We start from the raw sequence: 14,719 nt of genomic DNA, 5'->3' as shown, positions 1-14,719 counted from the left end.
GTTCCAGTTCAAACTCAACTCAGGAAAAATCTCGAAGCAGTGTATCCTTAATTTTTGTAAAAACTACCAAATTACCGAGTTAGTCTACCAAATATACAGTGTGTCTTTGAATAAGATGCCAACAGGGAAGGTGATTCCAAGAAAAAAAACCATATAAGCTAATATCCTAAAACCGTTTTCTTGTTGAGGGAGCAAAAATAAATCTATTTTCTTCCTGGTGTGTTACTACTCACCCTTGTGCTGATTGGAAAATTTTATTATATTAAGAAGAAGCAGTACTAAACCAAAAATATCTAGTCTGGATCGGACGTCACTGTTTAAAAAAATCTACATCAAAGATTGGCTGTTGTTGCTGATCTATGTCTTATATTATATATGTTATTAAAGTTATGATAAAAAATAACTTTTCTTAAAACTTTAAAACTTGGTATTTCGGTTTATAAGTCACCTTAAGGAATCATATTCTGAAAAACTGTGGAGTAAATCTTATCTATGGCTGCTTGCTCCGAATAAAACATGTGTTTTATTGACCAGAAGCGTACATTCTTAGCCATTCTTCAGTAATATTGTTTTCTTAATGACCGATATGACTAAACAAATATGTTTCATTTAAATTGACTTACTTGAGCCTAAAATGTTATCTAACGTGTTTGGAACTGAATACTTTTTGTATAGTTCTGGCGGCCAATGTAGGCACACATTACTTTTTGTATCATGCAGTCCCGAAATTAACTAATAATATATTTTTTCTACATCCTCCACAGCCCAGTTAGTCATACTCAAGAGTGACGAGTGTCACTTTAAGGCGTCTGCTTTGCTACCCACGATCGCAAGTCATTTAGGAAATTTTCGGTATTTTCGGATTTTGGAACCATTCCATGTTTTCGGTAGATCTTAGCCATGGCCATGCTATTTTGACGTTGACCGCAGAACGGAAACTTCCTCAATCACTCGTTTATTTAACACTCGCTTCATTTGGGGTATAACAAACTCGTCACTAAAAAGTTTACAAAACTTGTTTCCTAATATACTTTTGCAGATTTTTAAAATATTCCGTTTAAATTTCATTTTAAATTTTATTTTTAAAATTATATAAAATATTAAAATTTCATTCGTGCTTATCCCCAAGCTCGATTTTGAAGATTCGGTAAAGATCACAGTTTCCGCATAGTAATTATTATTTCATCCGAATGTAGAGAGAAAAATTTTGACAAGAGAACGCAAGGGTCAAAGACACAGTCGGTGATACGAGTCCCGTCCTGACTTCCGAATTTGTCACAAAAGAAGCCACGCTCCGGCGCCCAGCGAAATCTATTAGAAATCGTTAAATCCCAACTCCGACGTAGAGCGCCTTTCCATTCTGACGGGCGTCGCGGCACTACGCCTTTAGCCAAAGGGCCTAACAGGCAATCTGTTATTGAATGCCCAGAGTTGCCGGCGACGTGGATCGTGTGGAATTCCCTCCTCCGCAAAATACCATACAATAAAACGTATTAGGATCCCGAAATCCGAACGTTCTTAGAATTCGTATAAGCCTTTCGCCCGATACTGACAACGTCCGTAGAAAAATAATTTATTTTTGATTTCCTAATGCGAGACAATAAATAACGTTGGAAATGTCGATCTACTTCGATTTGCCCGTTATACGTCTTAATTCGTGTTTCCTTGTTCACAGGGAGCCTCTTCAAGCTTAGTGGTTAAATTTGCAGACACTGAAAAAGAAAGACAACTAAGGCGTATGCAGCAGATGGCTGGAAATATGAGTCTTTTAAACCCATTCGTTTTCAACCAGTTTGGTGCTTACGGTGCTGCGTATGCGCAGGTGAGTACATTCCTTGGAAATTTAATGTTAGCAAGATCTTTAAAGAAATCTTGCATCAACCAAAATGATTCAATTTAAGCAAGATGTTGAGGAGTTAAAAAACCTTTATTTTCTTTTTGTTACTTTACATTCCATCAAAGTTTGTTTATAAATAATGCCCAATAATAAAACGGGAAGTTCCGTTCATAAGCGTCGGTAAGAAATAATTCCATAAAACCATGAAATGGACAATATTTTAATTTATCAAAACTGGATGATTCGCCATATACAATGCTTTTGACAGATGACTGCGTATGCTGCTTGTAGATATTGTTGATCTTCCTCTTTGAAACCTATATTAAGAGTCAATTACTACTTAATCTAAATATTTTGTATATCCTCATCATCAATTTCCCCTTTGTTTTTGTAAATTCGGGAAACACTCCGGTGGAACTTCATATAAGTTGACTTAAATCGTTTACTATAGCTTAAATAGGGCACAGTTGACTAGTCAGCAGAAACAGAACTAATTAAGGAAACCGCATTTAAATGGCCAGCAACCATATGCTCTCGACCTTTCTTTGGTTTACAACTTGGTGACCCAGTAACCTCTAATTTGACTTGGCTGACGGCGTGTCTTAGGTCTCCCTCTTTCTTAAAGCTGGCTTGTATTCTGACTCCCGACGCCAAACCTGAAAGATAATGCTTATCTTTGGCTCCTGCTCACTTGACTCTCGGGTCGACCTGTAAAATATGTTTGGACTCCCAACTCCTCCTTTGCCCTCTCTTCCACTGAAGTAAGCTAGCATATTGGCAGTAGATCGTGATAATATGATACATACTAAAAGTTCTGCTATTAAGTCGACAATTCTTTTGAGCAATCAAATAGAAATTAAGTAAAAAAGTAAAACAGTAAAGCGAACTAGAATTGTTTGCATTGTTATTTGGACATGCATTTAGGAAGTTCATGTTTAAGTAATTTTAAATTAAAATTTGCTTATCGCGCTCAAAGAAGAAAGAAGAAAGAGAACAGAAGTTAAAACCAACAAAAAAATTAATAATTTTAAAGTGTTAAACATTAGTGGGCATGTTTGTTTTTATCATTTTCTTTTGACATTACCAATCGAATTAGTTATTTGTTAACCCATAGGGCCCATGCTCAGATCATAAATATCATATCTTTCAAGAAAGATTTTAACAAAATGTTTTAATTGTGAGGTTTCATAAAAAAAACTTTGAGGGATAGTTTATTATTTCAATATTTTTAGAAAAAAATATGTTTTAAGAAAATAATTTGCAAAGCTTTGCACATGGAAACAAAATTTTCGCAAATAAAAAGGTTTAGCTATCTTTTACTCAGTTTTGACTACCTCTGGCGGAAAACTTCAAGAAACATTGAATTTGACCCACCCTGGACAAACCAAGCATTTTTCAAGATTTTGATATCAAAATATTAAAATTGATTTGTCCCTATTTTAGCTTTCTTATAATAATTCTTTCAATAAGAACGGAAAGGAAGAACAGCTTGAAAAAAATAGCAAGGGAGATAGTTAAAGACCGAAGACAGCACAATATAGAAAAAATCAAAGAAGCAATAAAAAAGAACAAAAATATGAAACTAAGCTAAGGCCTGAGAGAGGGAACGAAACTACAAACATGGAGAAACTGCTTTAAATGTCTGACCAATTTTATGGAGATAAAGAAAATTTGGCAAAGCCTAGGGATTGTAGAACTGTAAACATAGGATCTGAAGATATTGCAAAGGAAGAAGAAAGAAATGATCTTCAAAAAATGAAAAATAAGACCAAATCGTTATAGAGACCTATAAGATGGACGGAGATAAACTTGTGCAAATACTAGTCTCCCTTTCTAAACTACGTTTGCAAAATAGTATTATTCGCAGTAAATGGCAAAACGCAATCGCCATTCTTATTAACAAAAAGGGTGATATCACAAACCTGGAAAATTGTAGACTCTCCATACAAACTGTTTACTAAAATTATAACTAAACGCTTAAAAACCAAGAGAACAGACTGCATAGCACTAACCTTAACAAAACACAAAAATTAAGAGTGGCACAAAGAGCAATGGAAAAAGCCGTGCTGGGAATAAACAGAAGAGGGAGAATAAGGAACATGGATATAAGACAAACAACTGTCACCGACATCATACAGCATATCACGCAGGCTAATTGGAGATGGGCTGGTCATGCAGTACGAATGATCGATAACAGATGGACAAGAAGAATATTAGAATGGCCAACAGGAGAGGACACCAGGAGCGAACTGAGCGAACTGAGTGAAAATTTTTAGAGGGGCCTACATCCAGCACTGGATGCAGGGGGCTGAGGGGTGATTTTAGCGTGCGTTTAGCCAGTCCGTTCCAGTCGTACCGATATTTCCCATCTCATTCCATGCACAATTTTGCGAAACACCAAGATATTTCTTATCCCTACTAACAGATATATTTTTACGACTTATTAGCATTCGTGTTAAGCAATTGTTCGGCCTGCGCCAGTCCTCATAGAGATAACGGTATCCCGCCCAGGATAAGAAAACACACAAATCCTCGATGACGTCGATTCAACACCTTAATTATAAAACGGTGGCCGTAATTAAAGCTAAATGCTGATTTTCATGAGAGCGACACTATCAAACACATCTAGCCGGATAAAATTATACAGTTAAACAACATAAAGGAATAAAATACAGATGGCATTTCCCAAGGGGCAGTCGAGTCGTCGCGGAAGCTTATGCCGAAATTCCAGTCGTCACGCGAACCACTTTAGAAACACTACATTTTATTACCACTAATTCGGTGGCCACAGTTATTAAGAGCCAGTGAATTAATTAACTTCAATTTGGTAAATTTCGTCGGGTTTAATTATTATTCAAGTCTAAAGAGTTAGATATATACTCTTAAAAAGTTATTACCCACATCTACAATTAAAATAAATGCTCAATTTCGAATAAATGTGCTAATTAAATTAAAAATAACGTAATTATCTGTCTTTTTGCGCGGCTTATTTTTTGAGCAAACTGTACAGTAATGTACATAATATAGTTATACAACATCATCATCAAAAGATAATATAAAATGACAGTTTTGGTTAGTTTAGGTGATATTAACTGACAATTCATAACTTTCGTGGATGTATGTGATAATGCTTAATAATCTTGAGACAAATCACTATTACTATACAGGCATATGGTATACGTATGTAATAGCAACCTATATTTATCATGACTTGACAAGTATTTTGTAATGGAGCCTGAAAATGTTTACACCGCAAGAGTCAATAATCTATCAAAAATTCATTAATGTATTGCATATATTATCAATAGCAAAATAAATCAGTAAGCTTTTAAAATATAATATTGTTGTACAACAAATAAATTGAAATAGTTGTTATTGTCGTGCTTTTCCTTGTGAGTTTGACCACTTGAGGGTTGAAAAATATAAACCCAATCTTTAAATGTCTTACTTCGTTTTCGCGTGGCTTTCAAAGTTGCCCAGATTTGAAATATCAAAGTTACTGTACGATCAAAGTGAACTTGTAATTGTGTCCAGTCATTTTTAATTTCAGTTTTGGCAAACAAGAACATTCTGGATATTTTTGATTTAGGTTTTGCATGTGAAGGTTTTTTGTTAACAATTTCACCTCAGTCGTGTAAAGTGTGAGTGTTTTCGTATGCAGGTATAGTTTGTGGTGGCAGATTTTCAATAAAAAATGTTGTGATATATTTTAATATTTAAACTAGCAAACACCAAAAATATAGTTTTTTCTATTCCCATCTGTAAAATACCTAATTACCCACCGATCTAGCGTGAGGGAAGCGTCACTTTACCATGTCTGTTCGCCACTTCGAATATTTTCGAGATTTTACCGCATGGGTTTGGGAGCAATCGGATGTTTTCGGAAATATTTCTCACGCTTTGAATTTTCACGTTTGTCAATTCTGACGGTCATGTCAGTGAATGTAATCGTGTTGTTTTGCGGAAATGTACCCAAAAACTAACGATCGTAGAAAAAGTGTAGTATGCAACACGTTCGGTAAACTTTTTAACTCACTCGTTTATTAAAAACTCGTGAGTCAAATGCCGTTTACCACATTTGTTGCATAATATACTATTAAGCTCCAGAACTGATTTTTAGAAGCGGTTTCAGAGTTACAAAAAGCGGTTTTAAAATAAAAAACTGTAAGTACCCTATGCAAATGGGCTTTCCTTAAGTAATTTGTAAGAAAAAACTCATCTATACCTCTACGCGTAACGGTTGCGTTTTTGAAATACCAGTTTTCCATAATAATTATAATAGGTATAATTATAATATAAAATAAAGTTTTTACTATTTATTATTAAAGTCAAGTCAATTTTTAAAGAAATCCTTTTATTTATTTTATCTCTTCTTGGCTTTTCCATTGCTTCGAGTTTCAAACACCCTGTATATAGAAAACGAAGCGTATGTCGACCGTTGTTTATATCCTTTTTTTGTAAAAAGCCCGAGAAATCTTCGTGCGAAATATCGAATCCCTGCAGGGAATAAAATTGACTGAATTAAGCAGCAGAATCAAAAAAGGCAAAAAATATCTTTTATGTGGCAAATATGCTCAATTAAAGTTTTGTCGACATTGAAGTTTTGTTGGTCGCCACATCCAAAGGTTTTAATTCGCGTATCCAATTTATTCGGAGTAACGGGTTTTTAATATAAGAGGCGGTCGAACATTAAACGGGAGACTAAACTTGTTTAAACTTTAAATTGCAATTCCTACCTATTTATTAATTGAAAGTGGGGAATACTTCAGCAGATACTAAACTCCGCTTTTAAAATTTAAAAAGCCCTTTTTTATATGCTTAAAAAAACATTTTATTCCTACACTTAAATTAAACTTATTTGTTCTTTTATTAATAAAATTAATAAACGGTATTTTCATTTTTTTCTAGCAGCAGGCGGCAATAATGGCGGCCGCGACTGCGCAAGGAACGTACATCAATCCGATGGCGGCAATAACCCAACTCCCCCATGCAATCAACGGAATCGCCAACTCCGTTGTCCCACCTACTTCAGGTATGATCAGTATTTGAGGGAGATGTGCGTCAAAAATAAGAAAAAATAGAAATTGATTAATAAAACAAAAAAATCTATTAATAACAGTGGAAATTGTACCATTTTATTTCAATTAAGAGCTCCTTTATCGCAACGTATGGCATCATGAAACTTTCACCGCCACATGAGCAAGTCCTCTTGACTCTCAAAAATATCTCGGAATATTCTCTTTTACATCTTCATGTCATGGTTTTGCTTTATATTTTATAGAGGCTATATAACAATTTTATCTTCTCAAAACGTTTAAGAAAAAATCGTTGTAATAAAAATCAAGTATCACATTACTTATTACTTATTATTTATCAGTCGATAAAGGATAAAAAGAGATTACTAATTTATAGATTTCGTCGTTTTCTACTCAACCTTAAACCATTAGCGCTCATGCTAACCATGCAGTATTAAAACATGCATCAAAATTTCTATATGATAAAAAACAATGTATCATGCACTTCGTCAGAGAAGAGACATTTACAACTACAATATCGTAAAATGCATTCATGTTTTTTAATAACCAACTAACATTTTAAAAACAAACATTATTCGGGGCATACCTGGGACCTTGTGGAATTGCATTCCGTTCGGGAAACAGACATGCAAACACTTCTGGTGTATTGAAGACTACATTTAGCCGTAAAATGATCTACCTAGTATATCCCGTAAGTATTCGATTGGGTTTAAAATCGGACAATTATCCATGCCATCCTAAAACATTAATTACGTTTACTTTGCGAAATGTTCTCACTGCTCTCCTTGTAACCCAGGTGCTCTTAAAAATCTCCATAAATAAGCTGTAGGTCAGTTCTTCCACCAAGAGTGATACCTCTACAAACCAACAAACTACCACCTTGATGTCTGCGGACTTCCTGACAGGAAGGACCTAATTATTTTTAGTTCAATTTTCATGGTTTAAGGCCAAGTCGGCTGGCGTGATTTCTCGTAGAAATCATCACTAACTTTCGACTACTTAAAGCATATTTAGAGTCTATTTCTGATGAAGTTGTTAAAACATGATATTGTGTATTTTTCATTACGTGCACAAAATAATCCAGCTTTCTTCTTTTTGTGGTATTAAGTACCTCATATACTGCAGAACCACATCATTCGTAACTTTTCTACACCCATGATATCTTCAACATTCTTCGGTTTCATTGAGGCTCCTTGCTTCCATACAGTAGAATAATATGCTGATGATATATCGGTATAATAAGTGTCTTCTTAAGGGAATTCTGCTTGCTTGCCTCATTCTGCTTGAAGCATTCCATTGCATGCAATAAATAGAATATCAAGAAACAAGCAAATGTAAAAATCTACCATGTTTATTACAGATTTTTATGATGAACGGAAAGGTTTAAACCGTAATTCATAGATTTTTTGCATTAAAACTATATTCTTTGGCGCGCACCGCTTTAACTGTATTACTACTAAAACGGTATGCTTTACGGAAACAACAAAGAACAAACTCGTCAGCGACAAACAGCTACAAACAGGCAAATAAGGCTAATGCGGCTCTGTTTTCCGACGACTCCTATTCTGTTTGTACCAAAACATACTCCCAAATGCGAAATGTCAGTTCGGGGGTAGCCGGGACGCAAGGGTAAAAACGTAAACATGGCGCTCTTTGACGCGGCTTTAAATACAAACGCACGACATGGTTTGCTTGTGGATTAAACTGACATCGGATAAAATTGGCTAAAGGGCATGCTGGGTATTGTTTTGCGAGTAGAATCGAATGTGCCTAGGGAACGGTATTTGTGAGACCTAAAAGCCGTAACTTTTCTTTGCTATTTACCATAGATAATATTCTATTCCACTACATTTGCCATATGAGAGATGGTTAAAACTTATTAACAATTTGTTCTAGTTAAATTGAATCAATATCAGCTAGAGCGAGTTTTAGCAAGACGCCTATATCTTACTTCAATTGAACAATATAAGAGGAGAAAACAAATTAATATAAGGACTGACCTTCTGAAGCATAAAAGCAAAAAATATGTTAATGCAGTTAAGCAAAGTAAAAAGGAAACGACCATTGTAAAGAAAAAATAAAAGTGGAAATGAAAATAGTTTCCATAAGCCACTTACTGAAGAATCTGTATATAGACTGTATTGAACTTTACAACACTTGGAATTTCTTCTTATATCGACCGTACTACACTTATTTGAATTCAAAGTGAATGAGTGAATAAAATTTAATGAAAACACCAGGTCAAACTATGTAACAGACAATTAAAAAAATCGTGAGAAATACTTACAAAATTAGAGTTTACCACATAGTTCCTCAAAACAATACTTTACAGTTAAGGTAAATGAACAAAGCGAAATAATGAAACAAACGGATAGACGCTTCGTACACAATTCTTAATAATGGTAGGCAAAAGTTGCGCTAACGGGTTAGGGAAAAAACAATAAAAAAAACAATCGATATAAATAATGACAAAAACGCATAAACTCCGTGGATCAACAAAGAAACGCGAATACGCTACTCGGTGGCCGAATATTACAATATCTGTTGTCTAACTGAAAAATGTTACAGTATATATTGCTTATTTGCTGTGTATCAGACTTGTAGTTAATTGAATTTTTGTTTTTGTTAATATGGCACATTTCAAGAAAGAGTCGGGCTTTATAACTGTTGACACATTGCAAAATTTTAGGATTGCTGTAGTCAAATTCATGTCCTGTTTTTATGTAATGTTCAACCACTGCACAAGTATTCTTATGAATACGGCAATGTGTTGTGTTAAATGTTGCTTCAACCACTGTGAGGTTTGTCCAATATAACAGCCTTGACAACCCAAACACGACAATCGATATATGACATTAGAGTTGCATAGTAGCGGAGTTGGATCTTTGACCTTAGAAAAAAGTTTTGAGACTTTTGCAGTATTATATTTGGCAATTTTTATTTTCTTGAATTCTTTGAAAGTATTTATGATACATTCTGTGAGGTTTTTAATATTAGGTATCCTTCTGTAACCCATCCGAGCGCCCGGTTCCTCTATTGGACCGTCAAATGTGTTGGAGTTATAGATTAATCTCTTAAGTATATGTTTTGGATATCCGTTATTGACAAAAATGTTGAAAATTTGTTTCAGGTTATTTTGAACAAAACTTTCATGGCTCAAATGTGTAACTCTGTTTTTCATGCCTATAATTGTATTATATTTTTGGCTCTGTGAATGAGAGAAATAATAATTTATAAATCTACCTGAGGCAGTTTTTTTCTGATACCAATCCAAAATAATTTAATTTTTCTTAGTTCTAATAACCTTGGTATCTAAGAAGGGGACATATCTGTCCTTTTCAAGTTCAATTGTGAATTGTAGGTTAGTGTTGAAAGAATTAAAAATACACAAGGTTGTTTGGTCATATGGTAGCGCGCAAAGGAGATCGTCAACATATTTATAAATAAAAAGTAAATTGAAAGGTAACTTGGGTATAATTTGAACTAGTAAATGGTCCAATACTAGGGTAGCAATTATTGAACTGATAGGAGAAGTCATTGGGGTACCAAAAATTTGTTTGTAGAATTTTGAATTGAAACTGAAATAGGTGTTATCAAAAATATCGATACAAGAAGAAATTCCAGGTGTTAGCATTGATGATGTGTTCTTATCAAGTGATTGGACAACTCTATGATTTTCGCCCCGTAAAGTTGATGAAGCAGTGGGCAAATTTGAACAGAAGTTTAGCAAGGAACAATAATAGAAAAATTTTCCTCTTACGTTGCAGAAGATCAAGATTGACACCTAGACACATTCAAGATAGGGGAAAGAAGATCCAAGGACTATTAATTGTTGGTAATGATATATCGACAGCAAACAGGATAGACAGACAGACATTAGTTTTAAAATATTGTCATTTGATATAAAAATGACATGCAACATTATTTCATCAAACAACACCACGTCAAATGGTCCGAAAAAACGCAGGTTTAAGGAAGCTGATTCATTAAAAACAATGGATACATCTTTGGCAAACCAAGCGTGAAAATGCCTGCAATTTTAGCAACCCTTAATATTAATGTTATGACTCAAAGTTATGTTTTTTTTTAAAGGAAGCACCGTGGCTATTTTTAGCTAATTAATTTTTTTTTCGCTTTCTAAATAACATGTTTCTACAATTAAATAAGTTTTGATGTAGTCACAAACGAGGTTTTACTAATAAAACAAGAGATTACTTCTTGTTAAAAGTCATCATTTACAAACAAAACCTAGATTAAGTTAAAAAAAATCCAGGTTTAATAAATGAAACATATCAGAACTAAGAAGTGTGATATGTTAGTCTGCTACCTACATTCCAACGAAAATTCGCTTGAGATACCTAGAGAGAACTTTCCCAGACAGGTTTTCTATACTTAAAAATAATTTAGTTATCTATGATTTATTTTTGAAACTAATCAAAATTCATTCTACAGTAACGAAGATCGAGAGGTAGGTGAGGTGGAAATTTGTGTGATGGATTGTTCGAGAGCAGAGTACAGCTAATTAAAAAAAAACACTATTTCTAAACTACTAAAATATTTCTGGAGTGGGCTACAGTGCGGCGTGTTCATTTTAAACAACTCTGTTATAGAATCCACCAAGGACTTTCTGCAAAGCGTCATCTTAACATTTTGAAAGCCGTTCTACCTACTTGAAAATGTTCTTTTGACTTCTTGAATCGTTTGGTTAAAGAAAATGGCGACCATTTTAAACATTTCTTTCATTCCTACATTAATAAATATACCAGATTTTTCTTTTATTTTATTATAGAAAAATGTAATTTATATCGGTATTTTTAAAACTAAATACTTACCACAATACATAACTGGTTAAACAGAAATATGCAGGGTGTACCATTTACAAATCATCTGGATTCCTCCTGCGTTAGTTGTTGATAAATCGAACTTACTGACGTTTCGCTAATCATCCTTCTCCAGAGCTTAAACTGAAACTGGCTCGCACGTTCTGCACTTGTTTGAGGGTGGCGGAGCTAACTGAATGAATTATTCGTGGTTAAGATTGTTTGTTTGTTGATAGATTTTTAGAGATTCTCGGGTTTTTCGTTGGTAGGGGAATTGACTACATACAAGAATTATAGTTTTATTGAATTAAATTTTATGTACGCTTTCGAGATTGTGTTCGGCAACTGCTGAAGAGTTTATTTGTCTATTTTTTGCCGGAATGCTGTATCTCTGGCATCTTAAACGAATCGAACATGTTGAAAGATTTTTGGAGAAGTGACAAATCTTGTTTTGAAGTTATAATTTTTTAAGAACTTTTGATATGTGATCAGTGATGTTTTGTATGTAAAGAAGGGCAACAATGCAACAAAAAGACCAATACAGAGTAGAGTGCGAGCCAGTTTCAGTTTAAGCTCTGAAGAAATCAACAGGATGACTGACCAAACATCAGCAAGTTGGATTCATCAAAAACCGACGCAGGAGGAATCCAGAAGATTTGTAAATTGTGTTCCAGCAGCCTGTGGAAGTTTCTTTGAAAAAATAATATACAGGGTATTTTTCGAAGAGTAATGTGTCTCATAATTGAAAAACGGAACACTAGGACAAAACTAGCCAAGCCACAAGTTTAATTTCAGAAACCGTGAAGCTATAAAAAAAAATACAGCATGTGGCGAAACCCACAACACTCTGTCGCTAAAAGTAAGCGAGATACCATACAAACCTGTCGCCGCAACGACACTAGTTGAAACACAGCGTTCAATTCAAATAAAAAAAGCAAGCATCTTTGAAATCCATCTTTGTTATTAGATAAAATCACATCCCCTCGAAAATAGGAATGCGATGCGGCGCGGCATCCTGCATTAGCCCGGGACGAAAACTAAATCTGTTTTAGCAACAGGCATGAGCAAAATTTATTCTTATTAAATTGAAAAGCTCCATCTCGTAGCGTCTTTATGAAATATTCAACAGAAACTAGTTTTTCAATGTCGGCAGTAAGATAAAGTAAATAGTTTCGGGTAGAAAGGACCGTTTAATGCTTTTTGCCTTTTTGTACTGCCAGTTGCGGGAATAATTCTGGAATAAAAGCATTTTGAGAGATTGGACCCGGCGAGCCGGCGCGAAATTTATCGTTTTGTCAGCGTTGCGATGGATGACTACGACTCGCGCGTTCGAAAAATTCGCTTTGAATGTGGTGCATATTATTTTCAGATGTTCAAGTAGGGCCAGGATCTGGACAACCCGTCAACGGAGCCATCCCAAGCCTGCCATCTCCTACAATGCCGACATTCAACATGGCCGCTCAGACTCCCAACGGACAACCGGCTGGTCAAGAACCAGTTTATACAAATGGAATCCCTCCGCAGACATACCCAGCCCGTAAGTAGCAATAAATAAATTTATGCAATAGACTTTCTTTTTCGAAATTTTTGGGAGCTAGAATTTTATTGGGTTGGTTGTATGAAAGCTGTGCAACGAAAAGTTTGGTGTGTTAGTGCTTGGTGGTTTGGTGTTTTAAGTGCGAAACTGGAGAATGACAGTTATTTAAGCTGGAAAGATGTATGAAGGGCTTATTCTTTTTTTTTTCTTCTTTTTTTTTGGCAGACTATTTTTCCACACATATTTTTGTTTTTCGGCTGGTCCACCTACATTATACTGCGTGCTGTCAAAACATTTAAATTCGGTAATCGGTTTATAATAGGTAAACATGAGACTTTTTTCTTATGAATATATGTCTTAACTTGCTACTTTATCGATACGCAGAGTGTCAAAGTTTGGTACAAGAAATTGTTTCTTTATTAATTATTTACAACCATTTTGACCATTTTTGATAAAACTGGACATATTTAAACGCAGTAACAGAGAGCTCCGTTTTCTTTGTCAACAACCAATTTTGTCAGGTGAGCGTGAAGGGAGTAAAATACGGTTGCTGTTTCATGAATTCGATCAATATTTTTTAACAGACGATGGAAAATATTGTGCTAATCCATTCATTTCCTGATTCCTTTAGATTGAGCTGTTATTATAACCTGCGTTTATAAGAAAGACAACAGTCTGGAATGATTACAAAACAACCCGAACCAAACAACATAGTATGAACTAAAATCATACCTCTCTCTTGATGAGCAAGCACAAACAACATGGTGCTAGTGAATAGCACATGTAAGCGTTCAGTGCTCACTTCCACTTTTATTTATGTGCTCTTAAATTGTTTAGGGTCTTTTTCATTCTGGTTTGGTCCACTGAAAAATAGATATACACCTCTAGAAGTAATTTTCAATTGTCAATTTATAACCTTTCCGTTGTACCTATTAGGTATCTGATTTCGATAAAAAGTACTGTGACTTTTTGTATAATTTTTTATTCTTTTAATACTTCTTATAGCTTTGGAAATAAGAAGTTCTTATGGATATATCGAAAATTTCTTAGGTTCAGAAAATTGCTAAATTCGTTTAGTTCCCTACCGAATTTAATTATTGTTTGCAGATCCGCTGCATCTGTCCATACCAGCGCAAGGACTACCGAATGGCGAAGCTGCCATGCAGCATCCAGCAGCATTTCAGACTATGCAGCCCGGGTACCCCGGAGTCGGTAAGCATAAATAGGTTTAATTGTTGGTTAGTTAGGACTTGCAAAAATGCATACTGGGGAATTTTTGGCAAGTCACATTCTGAATTATTATACGCAGTCCAAAATTTAAATTGTAACTTGTTGAAAGTTTTCCTCAATGGTCGACTTGGATATCTTGATTTTTTAAATGGATGTCTATCTACTCACTAGGACATGCATAGTTTAAGGACACTCTCTCGTTGACTTTAAGTCAGTAGAGGTTGCTCCAAAAGATCTTAGTGTAATAAATGTGGCTTGA

The 14,719-nt window shown here is 34.7% G+C and overlaps 1 protein-coding gene across 13 annotated transcripts in view; it reads left to right on the top strand.

Annotated features, from left to right (window-relative positions):
* LOC132701343 (CUGBP Elav-like family member 4) overlaps window positions 1-14,719 on the top strand; it is a 977,281-nt gene that overhangs the window by 955,880 nt on the left and 6,682 nt on the right. For 12 of the 13 annotated variants that reach the window (XM_060669155.1, XM_060669161.1, XM_060669157.1 and 9 more), the window contains 4 exons: window positions 1,676-1,822; window positions 6,746-6,869; window positions 13,063-13,230; window positions 14,338-14,442. In XM_060669155.1, coding sequence (XP_060525138.1) covers window positions 1,676-1,822; window positions 6,746-6,869; window positions 13,063-13,230; window positions 14,338-14,442 — 544 coding nt within the window. The remainder of the gene's footprint in view (window positions 1-1,675; window positions 1,823-6,745; window positions 6,870-13,062; window positions 13,231-14,337; window positions 14,443-14,719) is intronic. The other variant, XM_060669153.1, reaches the window with a different exon arrangement.

The sequence above is a fragment of the Cylas formicarius genome, unplaced genomic scaffold, assembly GCF_029955315.1.
Source record: "Cylas formicarius isolate icCylForm1 unplaced genomic scaffold, icCylForm1.1 PGA_scaffold_4__25_contigs__length_36172078, whole genome shotgun sequence".
In the NCBI taxonomy this organism is placed as follows: Eukaryota; Metazoa; Arthropoda; class Insecta; order Coleoptera; family Brentidae; genus Cylas; species Cylas formicarius.
The sequence above is the reverse complement of the archived record's forward strand: the minus strand, read 5'-3'. Positions and strand labels throughout refer to the sequence as shown.